General features: G+C 39.4%; 1 protein-coding gene across 4 annotated transcripts in view; it reads right to left on the bottom strand.

Annotated features, from left to right (window-relative positions):
- Nucleotides 1–2440: 2440 nt before the first annotated feature.
- LOC115215179 (reticulocalbin-2) overlaps nt 2441–26479 on the bottom strand; it is an 88980-nt gene continuing 64941 nt past the window's right edge. For 3 of the 4 annotated variants that reach the window (XM_036505414.1, XM_036505413.1, XM_036505416.1), the window contains exons 3-7: nt 18895–19042; nt 15443–15608; nt 11840–11875; nt 7858–8062; nt 2441–5967 (exon numbers count right to left, since the gene is read on the bottom strand). In XM_036505414.1, coding sequence (XP_036361307.1) covers nt 5687–5967; nt 7858–8062; nt 11840–11875; nt 15443–15608; nt 18895–19042 — 836 coding nt within the window. In that variant the 3' untranslated portion in view covers nt 2441–5686. The remainder of the gene's footprint in view (nt 5968–7857; nt 8063–11839; nt 11876–15442; nt 15609–18894; nt 19043–26479) is intronic. The other variant, XM_029784363.2, reaches the window with a different exon arrangement.

Consider the following 26479-nt stretch of genomic DNA (forward strand, 5'->3'; position numbering starts at 1 on the left):
AATCGAGGGGCCTTAGAGTCAACCTAGCTAAAACCAAAGTACTAATAAGTAGAAAGGTAGACAATCCACAAATATCCTCAGGAAGATGGCCCTGCTCGATCTGTAGAAAAGGTGTAGGTAGAAACTCTATAAGATGTACCCAGTGTAAGATATGGACACATAAGAGGTGCAGCAATGTCAAAGGTAGGCTAACTGGGAAGATAGTTTTTGTATGTGGCAGATGCTCGGGAGCATTGACCTCCGAAAATCTGCAGAAAACAACTTCCGTCACTTTCCAGGGGGAAAAACTAGAAGTAGTTGATAGCTTCCGCTATCTAGGTGACCAAGTCAGTAGTGGGGGTGGGTGCGCTGAAAGTGTAACTGCTAGAATAAGAATAGCCTGGGCAAAGTTTAGGGAGCTCTTACCTCTGCTGGTGACTAAAGGCCTCTCGCTCAGAGTAAAAGGCAGACTGTATGATGCATGTGTACGAACAGCTATGCTACATGGCAGTGAAACATGGGCCGTGACTGCTGAGGATATGTGTAAGCTCGTGAGGAACGAAGCCAGTATGCTCCGATGGATGTGTAATGTCAGTGTACTTACTCGACAGAGCGTTAGTACCTTGAGAGAAATGTTGTACCTAAGAAGCATCAGTTGTGGTGTGCAAGAGAGACGATTGCGCTGGTATGGTCATGTGGCGAGAATGGATGAAGATAGGTGTGTGAGAAAGTGCCAATCCCTAGCAGTTGAGGGAACCCGTGGAAGAGGTAGACCCAGGAAAACCTGGGACGAGGTGGTGAAGCACGACCTTCGGACGTTAGGTCTCACCATGGAAATGACTAGAGACCGAGACCTATGGAAGTATGCTGTGCGTGAGAAGACCCGGCAAGACTAGTGAAGCCATAACCCGTGGCCCCTAGTCAGTCCACCTGTGCATACCTTCCTTCTTGTGACACTTGAGGCAAGTTGAGGCAAGTGAGAATCGAATTGAATCAAATCAAATCGAACCAAATCAAAATAGATGAACATCAATGGAATTTGTATCCTTGTGGTACCAGTGCCGGTGGCACATAAGAAAACCATCCGAACGTGACCGTAGCCAGTACCACGACTGGCCTCCGTGCTGAGGGCACGTAACAAACACCATCCGAGCGTGGCCGTTCGCCAGCCTCGTCTGGCACCTGTGTCGGTGGCACATAAAAAACACCATCCGAGCGTGGCCGTCTGTCAGCCTCGTCTGGCACCTGTGTCGGTGGCACATAAAAATCACCCACTACACTCTCGGAGTGGTTGGCGTTAGGAAGGGCATCCAGCTGTAGAAACACTGCCAGATCTGACTGGCCTGGTGCAGCCTTCGGGCTTGCCGGACCCCAGTTGAACCGTCCAACCCATGCTAGCATGGAAAGCAGACGTTAAACGATGATGATGATGATGATAATTTCAGCCTTCTTACATGCTAATGAAAAAAGTTTTCATCAGTTTACATGTTTTTATAAATGTGATGGAAAAAGTCATTATTCACAGCTCATGTTCCAATGAGCAAAATGGAGCAGTAATTGAAATCTGTTTAGTTGTGTAAAAAATCTTGATTTTCTCATTAATATAGATGTCACACTTTCAGGATTGTTGGTAAAACACAATGACTTTTGTAGCAAAATCATTTCATTTGAATATTCTTCCATTCTATTCCATGCCCGATGGCCATAAAATTAAGAATACTTTTATCTTTTTATTATTCACTTGTTTCAGTCATTTGACTGTGGCCATGCTGGGAAACTGCCTTGAAGGGTACTTATTCTATCAGTCTCTTACCATACTGCTAATTTATGGAAATGTGAACAAACCAACAGTAACTGTCAAGCAGTAGTGGTACAAACACGCACACACACACATATATATCATCATTATCATTTAATGTCCGTTTTTCATGCTGGCATGGGTTAGACAGTTTGACCAGGATTGGCAAGCAGGAGAGCTGCACCAGGTTCTAGTTTCATTTGGCTTGGTCTCTATGGCTGAATGCCCTTCTTAACACCAACCACTTTACAGAGTGTACTGGGTGCTTTTATGTGGTACTGGCACAAATGTTTTTCAGGTGGTACTGGTACAGGTGCTTTTTACGTGAAACCAGCACAGGAGTCTTGCAGGCCAATCTTCTTCAACTGAGGGAGCAGCATTAACACTTCTGCTGTGACGGATGGTTCTTCATGAGTACTGCTGTGGAGGACATGATTGACTTCTTTCAGTTTCTGTCAACCAAAGCCACTCCCAAGATTTCGGTCAGCCTGGGGCTATAGCAGTAGACACGTGCACAAGGCGCCACACTTTGGGTCTAAATCTGGAACCATGTGGTCAAGAAGCAAACTTCTCATTGGACAGCCAAACCTGTGCTTACAGACTGGGTCAGGGGAAGAACAAACAAATAAAAAAACACATTATAATTAACAAATAAAACAAAAATATAATTTTAACTGTTTTATTGGTTTGTTCAAAAAGGTACTACAACTGAGTGTATTTGTCAAATAAGTATTAAGGAAGATCAGTTTCACAACATTTTAGTCTGAACAAAATTGATCACCTTGGAACAATATCTTCAATGCTTAAATAAACAACCGTTAAACATCCTTCACACATGAACATATATACATACACACACACTGCCATACAAACATGAAGTATTCAAGGTAACTGAGATGTCTTTAATGAATTGTCTTGGAAAATTACATCTTCCTTCCAAATAGAATTATACTTTTTGAGCCAAAGACAGAGGCAACATGAGAACACTGTATGTTGAGAAGTTATCACCCTAACCACAAGACCTGTGTTTTGCAAACTATAGTGTTATTCACAAGTCGTTTTTGTTAAACTTTAAAAATCTGTACTGAATTTCTTTTCCAATCAGTCAATTTATATTTTTATCAATATTTCAAATCAGGAACAATTAGTTCTGTAAATCTGACATTCTTGTAGTTATCCATCACCAATGATGTGGCTACCTTACAGTACTGAGTGACACCTTGATCAATAGACAGTGTACAATAACACCATTATGTCATATTTTTCATATACTTTTCCAAAATAAAAATAGCTGCCATCCAATTCACATTTATTTGGCAATATGCTGTTATTCCTGTTTTTACTTAATGAGTCTAATGTGATATTTCTATTTTTCTTTTTTTTTTTTAGTTAGGGAATTAATGATGATTCCATAAAATAGAAATGAAGACTGAGACAAGTAAGGTTGTGAGTCTTGCCCAAGTACAACAAAATGCTAGCAGTTGATTATTGATTTTTCACACATTTAACTGTTACACTTATCTGCTGTTACTAGTCATTGTTACTTTCATTCAACATGAAGCAGTTGATACAAGATGATGGTTTTCCAAATGACATGAGCATAACAAGTCCTCTTAAGTTTATACTGAAAATCCATTGTTCCAATTAAGATCACTTGGATACTATAAAGCCATAAAAGTTCACCTTTCCATCATCTATGGTGTGTGTGTGTGTATGTGTGTTTATACACACAAACCAATACAGATTGGCACAAACTCATTTTCCAACACACTTCAATGATATTAAATAATTACTGACATGACCAAGCACATATGGTTATCCAAATATATTATTCAAGAATTGTCTTACAGCTGGATATCTTCCTGTTGCTAACCCATAACTGTTTTTCAAAGGAAAATGCAGAGTCACCAGATGACCTGTTGACAGGAGAAAATAATGTCATCACCTGCATATCAATGACTTTCCAAGAAGTGCAGATATAAACACACACTCATATGCAATAGACTCAGTACAGTTTTCTATCCACCAAATTTACTCAAAGCATTGGTTGGTCTGGGGCTATAGCAGGGAACACTTGCGCAAGTGCTACACAATGGAACTAAAATTACATTGTATCTTATGTAAGTGTTTGAATTATTGAGGAAGAACAATGGAGTAGCTATGATGTTTATGTATTTCTTAAGAGCATAGAAAATAGAACAGAAGCACTTTCAACTAAAGAAATGAATTGTGGATTTGCTTTCAATAGCATTTAACTAAAGAATAATTTACACATCTTACACATGTGTTTACAACTTTGGTTTGAATGGAATATGTTTATAACAGGTTATTCTTTTACAGGTACTCAATGATCTTGGAAGGGTGGAGCAAAAATCTCCATTGTGATTTGAATTTCAAACTGAAGAACTGTCTTTTGGTTCACTCTATCAGATCCACTAATTATTCTAATTATAAGGGTTTTCTTACACATGAAATAAACCTGAGATATATATTTTTTTAGGGGACAAGTTCATGTTTTCCTTCAGTCATGAACTTCACATCATTTCAATACAAAGTAAAATAATCTGGTTCTAATATGGAGTTGACACAAGAGAAAGGAAATCCTTCTTTAGGAAGCCCACCAATCATGGTTAATAACAATATGAAAATATTTCTTTAAAGTCTTCAGCATTATAAATAAAAATTAGGGAAGACTGACTAGAAACTGGCAATACAATCCTAAAAAACAACACACACATACACCAAGTTTTATGACAGAGAGAGAGAATATGAGTGAGTGTGTGTGAGAGTATTTTCTCTAGCCCTCAGTCAATGTTATCCTTACTCATTAAATGTTAACATCTCTTCCAGCACTGAGAATTGAAGAGCTTTCAAACAATGAGGCTACAATATTCTCACTTGAACCAAAATAACTTTACTGATTCATGCTAGCATAAGTTGAATTATTTGGCAAATTGAGGTCATTTGTGAAAATTTGTTTGATAAATCACTCTACAGATAGCTGGATGACTTTGACAGAGTTAATCATTTCTCAGTGGTTAACAGGTCTACTTTTTTCTTTCTTTTTTATAAATCATCAGTTGAAATATGAAATTTCTTGCAGTAATTCTTGATGAAGGGTAAAAATGAGACAGCAACTATGAATAACAGGAAAATTCTTAGAGATGTGAAATTAACAGAACTAAACATTAATTTTATGATAACATAAATGAAAAAAAAAAAACAAATTCCCCTGTTTCAATACATTCTATGAACTGTAATTCAACAAAGAATATTCATAATTTTCTATAAACTTTTGATGTAAATTTCTGTGATTCTTAAGCCACAACAAAATTTAATAGTTTTTCTTTCTTTTGCTATTTTAAACTGAATTAGACTAACTGCAAATCTACAAAACTGCTGAAGCAAACATCTATATTTTGACAGTCAAAGAACTTTTAAGAAAAACTGCTTTTTCTTCAAGTTGGAAGTCGGTAAAAGAAAAAAATAAACCAAACCAAACTACAAAATGAGAGAAAAAAATACAAAAAGAAAAAAAAGACAAAAAACAACAGATGAAACTAAATATTAGGGAAACCCTAAATTTTCAATTCTGTGGTAAATCATTTTCTCAGATTTTAATAACCATTCCTTATCCCCAAATCAAATAAAGAAAATTCATGAAATAGCAAACATTACTCACATTCATACATACATGTATTTAGTATCACAAGTGAAACTGAGGCAGCCAAAAATGTAGCCTGTTCTGGAGAGGTGCCAGTTCCTGGTATCATGGAGAACAGCACTATATCATGCACACTAATCATACATGCATTTGTGCAAATGAATGCAGGTCGTACAATGAAACACACACTCACACACATACACTTTTGTTTTAAGATATATAGTTAATTGTTTGATCAACATGTTTTATAATTCTTCGTGAACAAGATGAAGATGTTTTCCATAATCAGTAGCTTGACTGCCCACAAATGTCTCAAAGTTTTCTAAAATTTCTTCTTTGGTAAGAATATTGTCCTTATTTGTATCAGCTTCACCCATAATATGTTCAGCTTCTTCCTTGGAATTTTCCATTGTAGAGGGGATGATCCAAGGTTTCATTTCTTCTGTATCTAAGAAACCATCTTTATTTGTATCAAACTCCCCAAACTTCACTTTCTCAGCAATCTTTTCAGCTTCGTCTGATTGTGCTGGGAAAAGAAATGAGAAGTAAGCATGAAACGTAAGTAAAATTAACAAGACAGGTTTTTTTTGTCACAACGGCAACTACCACAGGAAGAATATTATTTTCAATTAACAAAGTTGATAATATAGTAGTTGTTCTGAGTGCTTTGAACAGCTAATGTTCAAATGTTGGACTATCTAACGACATATGAAAACATCAGTACTCTTTCATTCCATTTACAAGTTTCATCATCATCATCATCATCATCGTTTAACGGCCATTTTCCGTGCTAGCATGGGTTGGAAATTCAAAGCATAACCTCCAAAGCATTATCTAGTAATGCAGATTTTTAATTAAATTTTTGCAAAACAAAAATATACAATTTTATATGTAATCATCATCAATATCATTTTAACATTCACTTTCCATGGGTTGGATAAGTTTGCAAAGTCAAAGTCAGCACATATTTAAGGGAAGGTGGCAGACTGCATTTCACTCACATTTCATTTTGGCTTACTTTCTACAGCTGCAACCACTTTACAGAGTATACAGGGTGCATTTTTCACAACACCAGCTCTAGTGAGGTAGCTCTCTCTGTCTTTGACATGACAAAAGAAACCTCGCAACTATATATCTCTGCTTGCTAGCCTCTTTAACAGCATGGGAGGCACAAAGGATTGAAACATGAACAATAGTATGGAAAAAAAAAAAAATTATTTTGTAATTCTTTGAAATTTTTTTTTCCCATCTTATTTTGTGAATTCTTTTTTAAAAAATCAGTTTAAAATACGAACAGTCTGAATTTTTTGCTTAAATCTCAGCAATCGACTATTAAATTTATGCTTCAGTAAAATTTCGAAACGATCCGTTAAGTTACAAGACAATCAACAGAAAAATCAAGCCATTGTAAATAGGCGCAGGAGTGGCTGTGTGGTAAGTAGCTTGCTAACCAACCACATGGTTCCGGGTTCAGTCCCACTGCGTGGCATCTTGGGCAAAGTGTCTTCTGCTATAGCCCCGGGCCGACCAATGCCTTGTGAGTGGATTTGGTAGACGGAAACTGAAAGAAGCCTGTCGTATATACACTACCGTCAGAAATTAATTAGCACCCTTGATTTGCTCACAATGAAGCATGGTGGGGGTGGTCTGATGGTGTGAGGGGCGTTCAGCTACAGTGGTGTTGGGCGGCTCTATGTCGTCGAAGGCAACATCAACGCAGCAAAGTACGTTGAGATAGTACGGGATACCTCTTTGGTGGCGAGGAGTACGTGCTGGCCAGTCACCTGACCTGAACCCTATTGAGAACCTCTGGAGTCGATTGGGTAGGGATTTGAATGTGCAGCAATACAGGAACCGACACGAGCTGTTTGGGGCACTTCTTGCTGCATGAGGGGCCATCCCTGCACAGTACCTGCAGGCACTCATAGACAGCATGCTGACCCGCGTAGCAGCTGTCATTGCTGCCAAAGGAGGTGCAACAAGATATTGACTAAATTTCACGATTAATAACAATTATGTGGTGTGCTGGGATATGTTTTAATAAATTTTTGATTAAAAACGAGTTCGTTTCTGATAATAAGTTAATTAAATTAAGAAAATGTAAGAAAATGTAGAAATTTGAGAAGTGCTAATTAATTTCCGACGCAAGTGTATGTATATATATATGTATGTGTGTGTTTGTGTGTCTGTGTTTGTCCCCCTAGCATTGCTTGACAACCGATGCTGGTGTGTTTACGTCCCCATCACTTAGCGGTTCGGCAAAAGAGACCGATAGAATAAGTACTGGGCTTACAAAGAATAAGGCCCGGGGTTGATTTGCTCGACTAAAGGCGGTGCTCCAGCATGGCCGCAGTCAAATGACTGAAACAAGTAAAAGAGTTAATAAAGGAGAAATACATTAAATTTGCATACTTACTCATTTCATTGTCCATGCCATATTCAGCTAAATCTATTTTGTTATCGCCATTCTTGTCATGTTCCCGAAGGGCTCGTTTTATTTCATGATCATACATGAAATCATAGTCATAGGGATGAAGAACAGCTGGGAATTCACTTACATCCAAATTTCCATCCTTATTTCGATCAGCTACTTTGAATTTCTCTTCATCATCTTCAATTATCTATTTTTAATGAAGAACATATTTCAAAAGTTGCTCATTCATTTGTTTTAGGCCTATTTTTGCATGCTAGCATAGAATGGGGAAAAAACATCTTTGTTTCACAGCTGAATGCTCTATTATTCTTCCATAAGGGATTTTTTTCATCTTTGAAAACACAGAAAGCTAGAGGATAATTTGTTGACAGGGAATATCAACATAACATAAACTTTTTTCTTTTGCTCAACACTTTTATGCAAATATACAGCATGTAAACATTTACATCATCATCATTGTTCGACCGTGGTCGAGACAATGGAATTTACCATGCTACGCCAGACTTCACGGTCCATCATGGCATTACGGAGGTCCTGTTGCTGGATGCCTGTATCTCTGGAGATTACATCAGGGTAGGAGAGTGTGCGCCCTCTGGCATTGCGAGTAGATGGCTTCCAGAGGAGAAGAGTAGAAATTATCTCTTTTTCAGCTCTACAACAATGTAGACTCTCTCACCTTTCACAAGGTGAAACATTTACAGACACACACAAGCATGTGCATACACACACACACACTTATATCTATAGAGACAACTATGTTCATAACTCAATTTGTCCCTGTCAAACCTTCCAACCCTCTCACCTTCCCTGTCAGCAGAACTACATATTTCATATCCATGGGTAGGGAACACTGACGGGGTTGGGGGCGTAGGTATACTTCTCACTGAAGTAAGGCGGCAAACTGGCAGAAACGTTAGCACATCGGGCGAAATGTGTAGCCGTATTTCGTCTACCATTACGTTCTGAGTTCAAATTCCGCCCAAGTCGACTTTGCCTTTCATCCTTTCGGGGTCGATAAATTAAGTACCAGTTATGCACTGGGGTCGATGTGATCGACTAAATCCGTTTGTTTGTCCTTGTTTGTCCCCTCTGTGTTTAGCCCCTTGTGGGTAGTAAAGAAATAGGTATACTTCTCGCTGAAAAATGGGTAGATAAGGTAATAGAGGTAATCAGAGTATGCAACAGAATACTTAAGATTAGATTAGTGCTTCATCATGGATTAGCAACCATTATATTGGCCTATGCCCCTCAGCCGGGGCTACCCGATGGACAGAAAGACCGATTCTATGACACCCTACTGCAGACTACCTCGTTGACGAACGACAGAGACCTTCTCTTTGTGGCTGGTGACTTCAATGGTCACATTGGACGACATGCTGGGGGCTTCCATGGTGTACATGGAGGCTATGGTTATGGTTCCCGCAACGAGGAGGGAACCAGGCTGCTGGAGTTCTGCGATGCAAATGATCTTATGGTTTGCAACACTAACTTCAGGAAACATACCAGCCACCTAGTCACCTACCGATCAGGCTGACATACCAGCCAAATTGACTACATCCTTGCCAGGCAAAGATTATACCCCACAACATAGACTAGTAGTCAGTGACTTTAGGATCAGGACTAAGAGGACGACTAGAAGACGACCAACATGGAGAAGAAGGGTCTGGGAGCTTAAAGACCCTGCGAATGGACAGACACCTAGGGATATATTACTTGAAGCCGTTGATGAAGTAGAAGGGGATATAGCTTCACATGGGGTAGAAGACAACTGGAGGTCTCTGGGGGACAACCTGCTGAGAGCCACTGACCAGATCTGTGGCTGGTGCAAAGTCCCCTCTCGACCCAAAATAACGTGGTGGTGGAACAATGTTGTAGACAGGGCTATTAGAGAAAAGAGACAGGCTTGGAAGGACTGGAAAAATGGTGGTAGCAGGGAATTGTATCATACTACCAAAAGAGAAGCTAGGAGACAGGTTTATTTAGCCAGAGGGGAAGCAGTTAAGAAAAAATTTGCCAATGTTCTGCACCGTGAGGACCAAAGACTTGAGGTATTCCGTGTTGCAAGACAGTGTGTGAGAGAGAATCGTGATGTGGTAGGAGAGAAATGTGTTCGCATAGATGATGGCTCACTTGCGCTGAATGAGGATGCAAAGAGAGAGGTATGGAGACACCATTATGAGAGGCTGCTAAATAAGGAAAATGAATGGGATAAAGAGTCTGCCGAATGTCGACCCAACAGAGGGACCAGCTATCCGAGTTGACAGTTCCTTAGTAGTTAAGGCAATTAGAAGCATGAAGACAGGGAAAACCCCAGGCCCATCAGGAATTACTGCTGAGATGCTTAAAATATCTGGTAGTGTCGGTTATAGCCTAGTCACCCGTATAGTTAATCAGGTGATACACGAAGGAGTCATACCCAATGACTGGTGTAGCAGCATAATAGTCAACTGCTACAAGGGTAAAGGTGACGCTTTAGATACAAATAATTACAGAGGTATCAAGCTTTTGGATCAGGTAATGAAGGTTACGGAGAGGGTCATAGCCCATCTGATTAGGGAGAGAGTCAGCTTGGATGAGATGCAGTTTGGTTTTGTGCCAAGGAAAAGCACCACTGATGCCATATTTCTGGTGAGACAGCTGCAGGAAAAATACCAAGCCAAAGATAAGCCCCTGTACCTGGCTTTCGTTGATATGGAGAAAGCCTTTGACAGGGTCCCCCGATCCCTCATCTAGTGGTTAATGAGGAAACTAGGGATAGATGAATGGTTAGTGAGAGCTGTGCAAGCCATGTACAGAGACGCTGTCAGTAAGGTGAGGGTTGGAAATGAGTACACTAAAGAATTCAGGGTATAGGTAGGGGTCCACCAAGGTTCAGTCCTCAGCCCCCTCCTATTTATCATAGTCCTCCAGGCAATAACAGAGGAATTCAAGACAGGATGCCCCTGGGAGCTCCTGTATGCTGATGACCTTGCTCTAAATCCTCAGTCACTATCAGAACTAGAGGCAAAGTTTCAAGTGTGGAGACAAGGATTAGAAACGAAGGGCCTTAAAATCAACCTAGCTAAAACCAAAGTCCTAATATGTAGGAAGGCAGGCAAATCACAAACACCTTATGGTAGATGGCCCTGCTCGATCTGTAGAAAAGGCGTAGGTAGAAACTCTATAAGATGCACCAAGTGTAAGCTATGGACACATAAGAGGTGCAGCAATGTCAAAGGAAGGCTAACTAGGAAGATAGTTTTTGTATGTGGCAGATGTTCAGGAGCAATAAACACTGAAAATGCTCAGAGACCAACTTCTGCCACATTCCAGGGAGAAAAACTAGAAATTGCTGATAGCTTCCATTACCTAGGTGACCAAGTCAGTAGCGGGGGCGGGTGTGCTGAAAGTGTAACTGCTAGAGTAAGAATAGCCTGGGCAAAGTTCAGAGAGCTCTTACCTCTGCTGGTGATAAAAGGCCTCTCGCTCAGAATAAAAGGCACACTGTATGACGAATGTGTACGAACAGCCATGCTACATAGCAGTGAAACTTGGGCTGTGATTGCTGAGGACATGCGTAAGCTTGCAAGAAATGAAGCCAGTATGCTCTGATGGATGTGTAATGTCAGTGTTCATACTCGACAAAGTGTAAGTACCTTGAGAGAAAAGTTGGACCTAAGTAGCATCAGCTGTGGTGTGCAAGAGAGATGTTTGCGCTGGTATGGTCATGTAGCGAGAATGGATGAAGATAGTTGTGTGAAAAAGTGCCACACCCCAGCGGTTGAGGGAACCTGTGGAAGAGGTAGACCCAGGAAAACCTGGGACGAGGTAGTGAAGCACAACCTTCGAACATTAAGTCTCACCGAGGAAATGACCAGAGACCGTGACCTTTGGAAGTATGCAGTGCGTGGGAAGACCTGGCAGGACAAGTGAGACCATAACCCGTGGCTTCTATCTGGGACATAGCCAGCCCACTTATGCATACCTTTCCTGCTTGTGAAGAAACCTTACTTTGGATGACCTGTTGAGGCAAGTGAAAATCAACATCAAAATCAAAATCGATCAACATCAATGGAAATTGTAGCTGTGATACTAGTGCCAATGGCACGTAAGAGAACCATCCGAACGTAGCCGTTGCCATCGCTGCGCCGACTGGCCTCTGTGCTGGTGGCACGTAAAATGCACCATCCGATTGTGGCCGTTGCCAGCCTCGTCTGGCACCTGTGCAGGTGGCACGTAAAAACCACCCACTACACTCACGAAGTGGTTGGCGTTAGGAAGGGCATCCAGTCGTAGAAACACTGCCAGATCAGACTGGGCTTGGTGCAGCCTTCTGGCTTCCCAGACCCCAGTTGAACTGTCCAACCCATGCTAGCATGGAAAACGGACATTAAACAATGATGATGATGATTTTGTACTACCAGTTATCCCACCCTCTCCACTGAAACCACTTTCTTTTGACATCTAATTTTTATTCTTAATGTTAAACCTTTTTTAAGGCAGTGAGCTGGCAGAATTGTCATAGGCTGGGCAAAATGCTTAGCAGCATTTCATCTGTCTTTGCATTCTGAGTTCAAATTCCACTGAGGTTGACTTTGCCTTTCATCCTTTTGGGGTTGATAAAATAAGTACCAGTTGGGTACTGGGGTTCATGTAATCCACTTATCCCTCCCCTGAAATAACTGGCCTTATGTCAAAATGTGAAACCAACATTAAATCTTCTGGCCTTAATTTTCCACCCTTTCTATGCCACTAGTTATCTCCCCGCTTTCCTCCCAAGCTGCATCTGACACCTCATCTTAACCATCTTTATCTCTCTTACCAGCTATTCCCATCCACCCTAGTATAATGCATGGTAGCCTTGTATCCCCTCCCCCCTACAAAAAGACACTTGTTCTAGTCCCTTTATCATACTTTTGTCTCTCAACACCTGGCATAAAGCCCCTTCCCCCTCTCTATTAAACTTCCACCTGGTTAAGGGTTTTTTAAATTGTGAGATATAAAACAATCTCACCAGTGCAGTGCCAGTGCCATGAAAAAAGCACCCAGTGCCACTCTATAAAGTGGTTGGCATTAGGAAGAGCATCCATCTATAGAAGCCATGCTCTAGCAGATATTGGAGATCAACACAAACCTCCACAACTTGCCAGATTTAGTTGAAATGTCCAACCTGTATCAGCATGGAAGATGGACGTTACTTAACAATTATGAGGATGATATCAATACAACAGGCTTCCTTACAGTTTCTGCTGTTTGGAAGCCTTCTACTATAGAAGACATTTGTCAAAGGTGCCACACATTGAGATAAAACTCAAAATCAAATAATAACAAAGGAAATGTTGAAACCACACAACCATGCCTGTACTTGTAATTTTTAGAATTTGTGACCCAAAAAATTTTCTGCTTTAGAAGTTATATAAGTAAAGTAGCAGTATCGCCCGGCGTTGCTCGGGTTTGTAAGGGAAATAACTATATAAGCATTTTTAGAGATGTAAAGTATAATTGCCATCTCAATATGGCTAACCACAAAGAGGGGGGGGGGTGTTACTGTAGCTTTTTATGTTCTGAGATTTAATAATAAATTTTTAGAGAGTTACTTCCCTTATATATGCCAAAAATGCATTAAAAATGTGAAAAATTGATGGTAAATTTTTTTTAAATCGTAGACTCATCGTAGACGCGCGCTAATACCCAGAAGGGCTCGATATGAATCACGACTATAAGATACCCGGTTTTGGTTAAACTGCACCGCAAAATGTGGGAGTAGTTAGGAATCTAAATTGTAGGAGACAGACAGCACACAACCTCTCTTTTATATATAAAGACTAGTAGTATCGCCCGGCGTTGCTCGGGTTTGTAAGGGAAATAACTATATAAGCATTTTTAGTGAGTTACTTCCCTTATAGATGCCAATTCGGGCTTTCTTAGCCATTTCTGTTTTGGTGTCTTCAAGCCATGAAGTCGTTGTTCTAAAAGAACGCTGGTCTCCTTGACAACGCTTTACGACGTTGATTTCCTTACGCTCCCTTCCCCACAGCTTCACGAATGAGGGAAGAAGGGGGAGAAGCAAACAGGTGCAGGTGTGACCGTGGACGCCAACTCCGCCGCCATCGACACACGAAAAATTATGCATTAAAATGGAATAAAAAATTATGTTAAATTATTTTTAAAATCATAGACTCATCGTTGACGTGCGCTAATACTCAGACGGGCTCGATATGAATCATGACTATAAGATACCCGAATTTGGTTAAACTGCACCGCAAAATGTGGGAGTAGTTAGGAATCTAAATCGAAGGGGACAGACACTCACACAACTACAGCTTTATATATATAGATATTAGTAAATATTGTTTGGCCTGAAGTCTTTTAAGAAAAGTCAGTGAACTATGTTGTACGATATAGAGAAAGGGCAAAAGCGGGAGACAATAAAGAGGAAGAATTCTGAAAAATATTCTAACTCATCATCATCATTTAATGTCTGTTGTCCATGCTGGCATGTGTTGGACAGCTTGATCAAGGTATGTAAGCAGATGGGGCTGCACCAGATTCCAATCTGATTTGCCGTGGTTTCTATGGCTAGATGCCCTTCCTGACACCAACCAATATGAGGGTGTAACGAGTGCTTTTATGTGTCTCTGGAATGGGTGCCAGTCACATGGCACCAGTATCTACTCTTTACTCTTTTACTTGTTTCAGTCATTTTGACTGCGGCCATGCTGGAGCACCGCCTTTAGTCAAGCAAATCGACCCCGGGACTTATTCTTTGGAAGCCCAGTACTTATTCTATCGGTCTCTTTTGCCGAACTGCTAAGTGACGGGGACGTAAACACACCAGAACCACGTGGTTGGTAAGCAAGCTACTTACCACGACTATGATTTCATGACTACTACTATGACTATGATTTCATCTGTCTTAATGGATCTTTTGTGAAAATCTCAGTCATTTGTCATATAATTTAACATAATGTCAAAATAATTTAACATTTGTCATTGCCTCCATGAGGCTCAGCACTCGAAAGATGCTTCTTTTTATGAGCCACTGGCATGGTTGCTAATTCCGCAAAACAAAATTCCAGTCATCATCAAAATCTTATGCCTGTTGAAAGGATCCCTATTATTGTCTTGTCAAGAGTATGGTAACCTCTTTAGTGGTGGTGTTATAAAATGCACCCACTGTAAAGTGGTTGGTGTTAGGAAAGGTATCCAGCTAAAGAAATCAAGGGAATTAAGCCAAACTTACAACGTATGAATGACACACGGTTCCCTAAGCTGTTATGGTGAACAATAACTAAGAGAATTAAAATAAACATGCTGTTCTTGGAAATAATCAGAAACCCTAGACATTATAAAAATTGTTAAATATTAAAGGCTTGAGAATTTGTGCAAGCTATGGACCGATCATTTCTGGGATTTCTGAGTGGCATACCTAAGAATTATCCTGAAATTTTTTTAGTAGCGACGCCAGTTTGATAATGAGACATGTGTCATGTGGCCTGCTTCTTGCAAAAGGTTGCCCATGCTTGCTATAGACATTATGTACAAACAACAGATTGGGTCAATTCCATATCAGTTACATTCACCTTACCTTTAATATTTCATCATTTTCTTGTCCACCTTTCATTTTCATTTCTTTCAGAAATTCTGGTGTATATGAATAAAATTTATGCACATATTCTTCCCAAGTGACCTTCTTATCTCCATCAGTATCCATGCTACTAAATTCTTCATTAATCTCATCCTTGTCCAGATTTCTGAAAGAAAAGCAAACTATTTTGTAAACAAAGCATCCTCTAACACTGTAATTTCAAGACAAGTGAAATAAAGTCAAAAAAAAGCTAAGGATTTATAGTGAGAGGGCATCTGTCTGTAAAACAATGCTTCAAAACGTATTTGTCCGATACACGCTATCATCTTCATCATTTAAAGTCCATTTTTCATGTTGGCATGGGTTAGACAAATGGAAAAACAAATATAAAACAACTGAATGAACAAACAATCTACTGAGTTCCATCACAATTTTACAGAAGGTATTAAAAAAAAAAAAAAGAAATGGAAATAGTGTTTATAGGAATTTTTTGAGTGCACTAGTGAAGATTTAAAAGCCACAGTTATTCCTTCCTTTTGGAACTGGCTAAAATCGGATTTCAGTTTGTCATCATTGTAAATTAGTATTCAATGTCATCTTTATATATAAAAGTGAAGTTGTGTGGTGTCTGTCTCCTACGATTTAGATTCCTAACTACTCCCACATTTTCCGGTGCAGTTTAACCAAAACCGGGTATCTTATAGTTGTGATTCACATCGAGCCCTTCTGGGTATTAGTGCGCGTCTACGATTAAAAAAAAAATTTACCATCATTTTTTCCCATTTTTAATGCATTTTTTTGCTATTATATAAGGGAAGTAACTCTCTAAAAATACTTATAGTTATTTCCCTTACAAACCCAAGCAATGCCAGGCGATACTGCTAGTAATATATATTTATAGTTGAATTGTTCAAGGACTAGTCAGAATCACTGATTTCACTATATAATTTCATCTGAGGTGGGACAGCATCCCATCACAAAGTCCATCCTTGTTGCAGTGTGGTGGTCCTGAGAGCTCTGCCAGTAGAGCGCAAGCTTTTCGTAGGGCCTTCCATACTAGACAGATCAAAAGATAGAGGACAAACTAAGAAAGACCACTGCTTCCTAGAGATGAAAATGGGTTTGTGTAGGGCCAACACATCTATCTAGAAAAATTACAAAGTTACAGCAGCATCAATGACAATTGAAAACCAACAGGGCCTGGAAGAAGGCCTTCAATTGTGGTACAGCAAAATCCAAATGGAAAAAGAAGGGACCCAACTGGAGAGAAGCAAAAATGACAATCTACATTTAATAGGGTCCAAAGGGCTTAAATAAATGAAATAGTTATAGTATTAACTTGGTGGAATAAACTCAGTAGCATTATCAATATCAAACCGAAGGCGGTGAGTGGGCAGAATCATTAGCTCATTGGATGCAATGCTTAGTGATATTTCGTCTGCCTTCAAGTTCTGAGTTTGAATTCTGCGGAGGTCAACGTTGCCTTTCATCCTTTCAGAGTCAATAAAACAAGTACCAACTGAGTACTGGAGTCGATGTAATCAACTATCCTCCTCCCACAAAGTATCAGACCATGTGCCTGTGGTAGAAAGGATTATTCGTATCTAAGGCATGAAGCTATCCATCTATAAATGTTTGCATTTAAATTAAATCTTTCCATAATTTTTACATAAGACTAGCAGTATTACCCGGGTTTGTAAGGGAAATAACTATATAAGCATTTTTAGAGAGTTATAGCCAAAAAATAGCAAAAAAATGCATTAAAAATGGAAAAAAAATGATGGTAAATTTTTTTTTTTAAATTGTTGACTCATCGTAGACATTTTTAGAGTTACTTCCCTTATATAATATCGAAAAAATGCATTAAAATGGAAAAAAATGATGGTAAATTTTTTTTAAATTCGTTGACTCATCGTAGACATTTTTAGAGAGTTACTTCCCTTATATAATATCGAAAAAATGCATTAAAATGGAAAAAAATGATGGCAATTTTTTAAAAAATTGTTGACTCATCATAGACATTTTTAGAGAGTTACTTCCCTTATATAATATCGAAAAAATGCATTAAAAATGGAAAAAAATGATGGTAAATTTTTTTTAAAATCGTAGACTCATCATAGACGCGCGCTAATACCCAGAAGGGCTCGATATGAATCACGACTATAAGATAAACTGCACCGCAAAATGTGGGAGCAGTTAGGAATCTAAATCGTAGGAGACAGACACACAACTTGACTTTTATATATAAAGATACCTTTAGCTAAGTTGCTTCAAATGCCAGATTAATAATTGTTTCTCGTTAAGGTACAATGCTAGTGATTTTAATAGGAGGGGATAAACTAATTAAATTGACTGGTACTTTATTTTAATGATCTTGGAGAAATGAAAGGCAAATTTGACTTGAGTAAATCAGTATCTGGAGTATAAAGAACTAGATGAAATACTGTGAAGCATTTTGGTTGATGCCCTAATAATATTACTTATCTACTGCTCATAATAATGTTTCTAATTTAAGCAAAAACCCAGCAATTGTTGAGGGAAGGGTGTTATAGCAAATTGCATTCATACTTGACTGGTATTTGACCTTATTTACTTTTTGTTTAGTATTCAGTTCATAATACTTCTTACAAAATTCATTGGGATTATTTACAGCTGAAGCAAGTGTCACAATGTTGCAATATCTTACACAAAGATAGGAGGGAAAACATGACCAACACATTAAAGTTACTGTTTGCAAATATTGAAGACATTGTTTAAAGATGATAATCAATATATTACAACACCACATGATACTAGACAAACTATCATGCATATTGATTTTTGAAATGACTTACAAATATAAAAAGGAAGAACTAGGGGAAAAAGCAAAACATGTTGAGAAAAGAAAGAAATATAAAAAGGACAATTTTGCACAAGGTTGGCGATTTTGGGAGAGGAGTAGGTCAATTACATCAACTCCAGTAATCAACTGGTACTTATTTTATCGACCCCAAAAGATGAAAAACAAAGTCAACCTTCGTGGTACTTGAACTCAGAACATAGACAGACAAACTCAAGATTTTGTCAGCTCAAGTAATTATACAAAAAACATAATCTTTTCCATTTAAGGCACACAGCCTGAAATTTTGGAGGAAGGGTTAAGTCAATTAAATCGACCCCAGTACTCAACTGGTACTTATTTTATCAACTCCTAACGAATTAGAAAGGCAGAATTTGAACTTAGATAGACGAAATGCTGCTAAGCATTTTGCCTGGTTTACTAACGATTCTACCAGCTTAGCACCTTAACGACGATGACGGCGACAATGACGACAACAACAACAATTCTTTCTACTAGACCTGAAATTTTGTGGGGATAGGCTAATCGATTACACTGAACCCCAGTGCTTAAGGGGAGGAGCAAAGAAGTTAATATTTATATGAATGGCTAAAATGACCCATGTTTTACTTACTTGAAAGAGTTATAGATCCAAGATTGTAGTTCAGGAAGAACAAGTTTGCCATCTTTATTCAGGTCCATCATTGGAATTAAACGTGTAAGTCTTTCTTTGGCTTCATCCGGAGGCAGTTCATTAAATTCTTCTTCAGCCTTTTTAGAACCTGATGAAACAAGCAAACAAACGTTATTGAGTATAGAAAGTCACTGATTAATCCTGGTCATGCAAGACTTATGGGCAAAGGCCTTCCAGCCTTAACCACCACTCACAACTTGAAGAATGTACTCAAAAACAGTTCACTGGTTAGTACTTTAGAATAAGAATTAGAAAGACTGAGACGCAGAAAACAAATTGGAGAAGGAAAATATGAAAGCTACAACTCCTCTGTTACAAATATATTATCAGAGTGATTACAGATGATATATAAAACAAAAAGGAGATGACAGATTGATGTTTGGCAATTTTTATGGGATAACTTGCTGAAAGCTACAGACCAGACCAAGTTCTCAGAAATAACAGTCAAATTTCACTCAAATCATACATTAACCGCAGGAGTGGCTGTGTGGTAAGTAGCTTGCTAACCAACCACATGGTTCCAGGTTCAGTTCCACTGCGTGGCATCTTGGGCAAGTGTCTTCTGCTATAGCCCCGGGCCGACCAATGCCTTGTGAGTGGATTTGGTAGACGGAAACTGAAAGAAGCCTGTCGTATATATGTATATATATGTATGTATGTGTGTGTGTTTGTGTGTTTGTCCCCCTAGTATTGTTTGACAACCGATGCTGGTGTGTTTACGTCCCCGTCACTTAGCGGTTTGGCAAAAGAGACCGATAGGATAAGTACTGGGCTTACAAAGAATAAGTCCCGGGGTCGATTTGCTCGACTAAAGGCGGGGCTCCAGCATGGCCGCAGTCAAATGACTGAAACAAGTAAAAGAGTCACCCATCAGCATTGAAACCAGCCCACATATTCTCTCTCTTTACTCTTTTACTTGTTTCAGTCATCTGACTGTGGCCATGCTGGAGCACCGCCTTTAGTCGAACAAATCGACCCCAGGACTTATTCTTTGTAAGCCTAGTACTTATTCTATTGGTATCTTTTTGCCGAACCGCTAAGTTATGGGGACGTAAACACGTCAGCATCGGTTGTCAGGCGATGTTGGGAGGACAAACACAGACACACATATATAGGCAGCAAGCTGGCAGAAACGTTAGCACGCTGGGCGAAATGCTTAGCGGTATTTCGCCTGTCATTACGTTCTGAGTTCAAATTCCGCCGAAGTCGACTTTGCCTTTCATCATCTTGGGGTCGATAAATAAAGTACCAGTTTCACACTGGGTCAATGTATTCGACTTAATCCCTTTATTTGTCCCCTCTATGTTTAGCCCCTTGTGGGAAGTAAAGAAATATATATATATATATATACAACGGGCTTCTTTCAGTTTCTGTCTGCAAAATCCACTCACAAGGCTTTGGTCGAGCCGAGGTTATAGTAGAAGACTATATATATGAACCTGGAACCATGTGGTTGGTAAGCAAGCTACTTACCACACAGCCACTCCTGCGCTGTTTTCTATCTGTTTTCTTGTTCAAACTGGCTAGGTCCAGCTTCTTACACCTACCCTACTTAGTCATTTTAAAAATAAACAATCATATCATTGAAATCTCAAAGCTATAGGATAATTCATGATTAATTCAAAACCATGTGAATAAATAAGCATTATATTTGACAAAGTAATCATCATCATCATCATGGAAATGATAAAGGGTTAAGGTTTGAAGTAAAGAATATATTGGACCATGTAGTTCCTGGCAAATAAAAAACACAGGATGGCTATGGTTGGAATAGCTTTGATAATATGTCTGTTGGTAAGGAGAGGACTCAACAACAACAACATGATTCTGATCTTGTGAAAACTGGTGAGACAATTCCATTTGTATTTGCCTGACTGCCAGTTCTATTTGTCTGTCACACATTCTATTCGTCAGTCACACATTCTATTTGTCAGTCACACATTCTATTTGTCTGTCACACATTCTATTTGTCTGTCACACATTCTATTTGTCAGTCACACATTCTATTTGTCAGTCACACATTCTATTTGTCAGTCACACATTCTATTTGTCAGTCACACATTCTATTTGTCAGTCACACATTCTATTTGTCAGTCACACATTCTATTTGTCTGTCACACATTCTATTTGTCTGTCACACATTCTATTTGTCAGTCACACATTCTATTTGTCTGTCACACATTCTATTTGTCTGTCACACATTCTATTTGTCAGTCACACATTCTATTTGTCTGTCACACATTCTATTTGTCAGTCACACATTCTATTTGTCTGTCACACATTCTATTTGTCTGTCACACATTCTATTTGTCAGTCACACATTCTATTTGTCTGTCACACATTTTATTTGTCTGTCACACACTCTATTTGTCTGTCACACATTTTATTTGTCTGTCACACATTCTATTTGTCTGTCACACATTCACATATATACACGGAGCAGAAATGAGTGGTTTCATCATCATCATCATCATCGTTTAGCGTCCGTTTTCCATGCTAGCATGGGTTGGACGGTTCTACTGGGGTCTGTGAAGCCAGAAGGCTTCATCAGGCCCAGTCAAATCTGGCAGTGTTTCTACGGCTGGATGCCCTTCCTAACGCCAACCACTCCGAGAGTGTAGTGGGTGCTTTTTACGTGCCACCCGCACAGGTGCCAGACAGAGCTGGTTTGAGTTAGATAATATGATGCAACTACAGAAGGTGGTGAAATGGGAGAATCATTAGCATGCTGGGCAAAATGCTTCACGGCATTTCGTCTGTCTACATTCTGAGTTCAAATTCTACTGAGGTCGACTTTGCTTTTCATCATTTTGTGGGGTCAATAAAATAAGTACCAGTTGAACATTGGAGTTGATGTAATTGACTTATCCCCACAACCAAAATTGCTGGTCTGGTGCCAAAATGTGAAACCTATATAATGCAACCATTATAGAAAGGGGTGAGGGAAGAGAAACACACATACGCAGACCAGTTTAAGCGGCAAGTATTCTAAAATTAAATGTGTCACCTATCAGAGGTAACAAAGGTGTTTATATATTCTAGAATAAAAATGTAACTAGCTTGCGTTTATTTTCCCACACCTATCAAGAAATATCGCTATTAAGTACAATAAACTAGGATCAACAAAGAGGACGGAAATATGACATTTAGCTATATAAAAGAAACAAGCTTTATTGGCAAAATAAAAAAAACAGTTTGTCACAATACTCTTTTACTTGTTTCAGTCATTTGACTGCGGCCATGCTGGAGCACCGCCTTTAGTCGAGCAAATTGACCCCGGGGCTTATTCTTTGTAAGCCCAGTACTTATTCTATCGGTCTCTTTTGCCGAACCGCTAAGTGACGGGGACGTAAACACACCAGCATCGGTTGTCAAGCAATGCTAAAGGGACAAACACAGACACACACATATATATATATACATATATACGACAGGCTTCTTTCAGTTTCCGTCTACCAAATCCACTCACACGGCATTGGTCGGCCCGCGGCTATAGCAGAAGACACTTGCCCAAGATGCCACGCAGTGGGACTGAACCCGGAACCATGTGGTTGGTTAGCAAGCTACTTACCACACAGCCACTCCTGCGCCTGTAATGTTTTCAGAATATACCAGTCAGGGGCAACCTTTTCCGCAGAGTGGACAGCATGAGAAATGGCTCATCAAGTGCTGAACACTACAGGTTATCCATGACTGGAGTATACAGTAATGTTATATGTAAACAGATAAGGTTTACTATGAAACAATGTAGCATTATCTCAGGTACAAAGGATAAGTACAGCTTCTATAGTGACTGATACACACAGAGAAACAGACACACACATGCACACTGAAGAACAATAGAAAAGCAGAAATAGTTGACTGACATCACTAATGATCTGCGTGTTATTTGAAAAATCAACCAACCTATTAACCAACTAAACCCACTACAAATGAAAGCACACAACCATTACAAGATATTTATGAAGGTCATTATTAACCACATGCTATTCATATTTCCAGCTTGCCTGGACTCATTCATCAGATATTCAACCAATGACCACCTAATCCCTTTGTATATAATGGAATGACACATGGGAAAAGCTATCTTTGTTATGCAAATTTAAAAAAATAAGAATTGCTAAGGAAATTAAGAATACGATTTACATGTCTTTAAAGTCTTAATGCAAATCTTCAAAAATCAATAACACAACCCATGCTGATGGTATATTTAAAATCCATTCCAGAAGTAGACATATATGCTAGAAAAATGCTTAATAATCAACTAGTAAGGTGGATGGGATAAAAAAGGGGGATGGTTACACTCTGTGAAGTGGTTGGATTTAGGAAGGTCATCAGCTGTTGAAAACCACTTCTAAGCGGAGGAGTGGCTGAAAACCACTTCTAGACGCAGGAGTGGCTGTGTGGTAAGTAGCTTGCTAACCAACCACATGGTTCCGGGTTCAGTCCCACTGCGTGGCATCTTGGGAAAGTGTCTTCTGCTATAGCCCTGGGCCGACCAATGCCTTGTGAGTGGATTTGGTAGACGGAAACTGAAAGAAGCCTGTCGTATATATGTATGTATATATATATATATATATATATATATATATATATGTGTGTGCGTGTGTGTTTGTGTTTGTCCCCCTAGCATTGCTTGACAACCGATGCTGGTGTGTTTATGTCCCCGTCACTTAGCGGTTCGGCAAAAGAGACCGATAGAATAAGTACTGGGCTTACAAAGAATAAGTCCCGGGGTCGATTTGCTCGACTAAAAGCGGTGCTCCAGCATGGCCGCAGCCAAATGACTGAGACAAGTAAAAGAGTAAAAGAGAGTAGGCAGACATTGAAGCTTGCTGCAGCTTTTTAGCTTGTCAGTGTATGTTGAACTGTTCAATCCATGCCAGCATGAAAAACGAGATTTTAAATGATGATGATGAAAGTAATCCATAAAAGAAGGGCCTATTAGTCTCCTACTCCTAAAAATGTGATTCTATGATTTTATATCTCACATATGTACAGACAAGGCTGTATAGTTAAGGAATTCACATTCCAGACAAGTTGTTCCTGGATTTCATTGTATGGCACCTTAGGCATGTGTCTCATACTTACAGATTCAGGTTTAGCAACACTGTTGCCATTGATTTAAGGTACACTTTCCCATGCTTGTGTGGAAAATGAAAAAAAACTTCTTGAGGCAAGCCAAATAATCTTTCTGTCATCCATGCTGCCAACAAAGCACGCGGAGTTCTGTTTTTGATTCAATGGTCATTCGGAATGCTCACAGCAGCCATATTCCTACCGCTCTATGTCATGCTGGTGAGACCCATATTGGAGTACGGGATTCAAGCCTCTTCTCCTTATTTCCTCAAAGACATACAGCATCTCGAAAGAGTCCAGAAGCTGGCTCCCCGCATAGTTCATGATCTCAAGCATTTGTCTTATGAAGAAAGGCCGAAGACGCTCGACCTTTATTCTCTAGAAAAACGCCGCCGCCGTTGTGATCTCATTCTTGCTCACAACATCATAAGCGGAAAGTGTAACCTCTCGAAAAGCTGTTCTTCACTCCTACTCCAGATCATCGGCTGCGGGGTCACTCCGAAAAGCTCTATCTGCGATGATTTCATCTCAATCGAAGGAGAGGGGCTTTCTTTGTCCGGGTTGTGGATCCGTGGAATAAGCTGCCAGACGAGATAGTGAAGATGCCGACGACCGCTCGGTTCAGTCTCCCTTGACCACAAATGGCCTGAACTCTTTACATGAACATCACCCTGTACATAACTCCATGTTCCCCTACATGGCCTTGCTATTTGCATTTTGAGCCAAAAAATTAACTAACTAACTTAACTAACATGTTGGATTTTCTGTTTTGACACGGGTTTTCAAGTTTTTTTCTCATACACTTCAAAATGATGGAAGGAAGCCATTTATGAAAAATAATTTTTGAAAGTCTCCAATCTTTTTTTACTCTACTTCCCAGGAGCCCTCAAGATGGATTTTTCAAATTTTGCACGTTAATTTCACAAGCAGGCTGTTCTGTTTATCAGACCAACAGGAACTCTTGTCTTCAAAACTGATGGAGTGCCAATAGTACTTAGTAGTATTTCAGTATGTATTTGTAATGCATGAACATCTCTTCATGACTAGTGTGTCATTATAAATCTTGTTCAAATGTTTGCTCAGTGACAGAATAAGTACCAAACTTAAAAAATGAGTACTGGGGTTTGTTCAACTAAAACCCTTCATGGCTGCAGTAAAATGATTGAAACAAGCAAGTAAGAGACACTATTCATGGGCCCAGTGGTTAATCCTGGTGTCTCTAATTCAATCCCAATGCATGGCATCTTGGGCAAATGTCATTTGCCATAGCCTCAGATCAACCCAAGCTTTGTAAGTTAAGATAGGTGGAAACTATACAGAAACCCAGCAGATGGATTGTACTGGTAATTCAAATGTATAGCCTGGTCGCACACTATGTCATGCTGGTTTTACCTGAGAATTAAATCAAGAGGACATATATCTATGGAATACACAACCACTTACCCACTAATACAATGAGCAGGTAATTCAGTTGTTTGGACAACTGAATACTCATCTATGACAAGATAGTCATACTTGGAACATTTTTTTTTCTACCACAGATCTGCTCAGTCAGTGCTAATCTGGGATTAACTGTTAAGCATTTAACCATTTATCATTTAAACCTTTAGCGTTCAGATTAGTTTATCAAATGCAATGTTTATTTATCCACATTTGATAAAATTAATCACAATACTTTGAAGCTTCAAAATTTTGAAGATGTGATCGTTTATTTTTAGAACGACATTGTAGGGTAGGTAGGAGAGGCTGGATCTGGCCAGTTTGAACACAAAGCAGGTAGAATATTGCTGGTTTAAATTCTAAAGGGAGAAATTGGCTGCATCTGGCCATAATATTTTACCTATTTTACATTTAAACTGCCCATATCTAGCCTCTCACACCTACCCTTCAATGCCATTCTAAAAATGCCATTCTAAAAATAAACAATTATATCTTTGAAATCTTGAAGGTACAAGATGACACAAGATTAATTCAAAACAGTCGTCATAATCATCATTTAACGTCCGTTTTCCATGCTAGCATGGGTTGGACAGTTTGACCAGGGTCTGGGAAGCCAGGGGGCTGCGCTAGGCTCCAGTCTGATCTGGCAGTGTTTATCAGACCAACAGGATGCGCTTCCTACACTTCTGTGAGTGTAGTGGGTGCTTTTTACATGCCACCGGCACAGGGGCCAGGGGAAGCTGGCAATGGCCACAATCGGTTGGTGCTTTTTATGTGCCACCAGCATGGAAACCAGACAAGGCAGCGCTGGCATTGGCCACGTTCGGATGGTGCTTTTACGTACAACCGACACAGGTATTACAACTACAATTTCCATTTGATTTTTATTTTGTTGTTGATGTACTTGACTCAATAGGTCTTCTCAAGCACAACAGGTCGCCTTATGATCCAAGGTAAGTACAGCAGGCTGTCCTGTGATCCAAGGTACTTTGGATAGGCTGGGGCT

This window comes from Octopus sinensis, linkage group LG8 (genome assembly GCF_006345805.1).
Source record: "Octopus sinensis linkage group LG8, ASM634580v1, whole genome shotgun sequence".
NCBI lineage: Eukaryota > Metazoa > Mollusca > Cephalopoda > Octopoda > Octopodidae > Octopus > Octopus sinensis.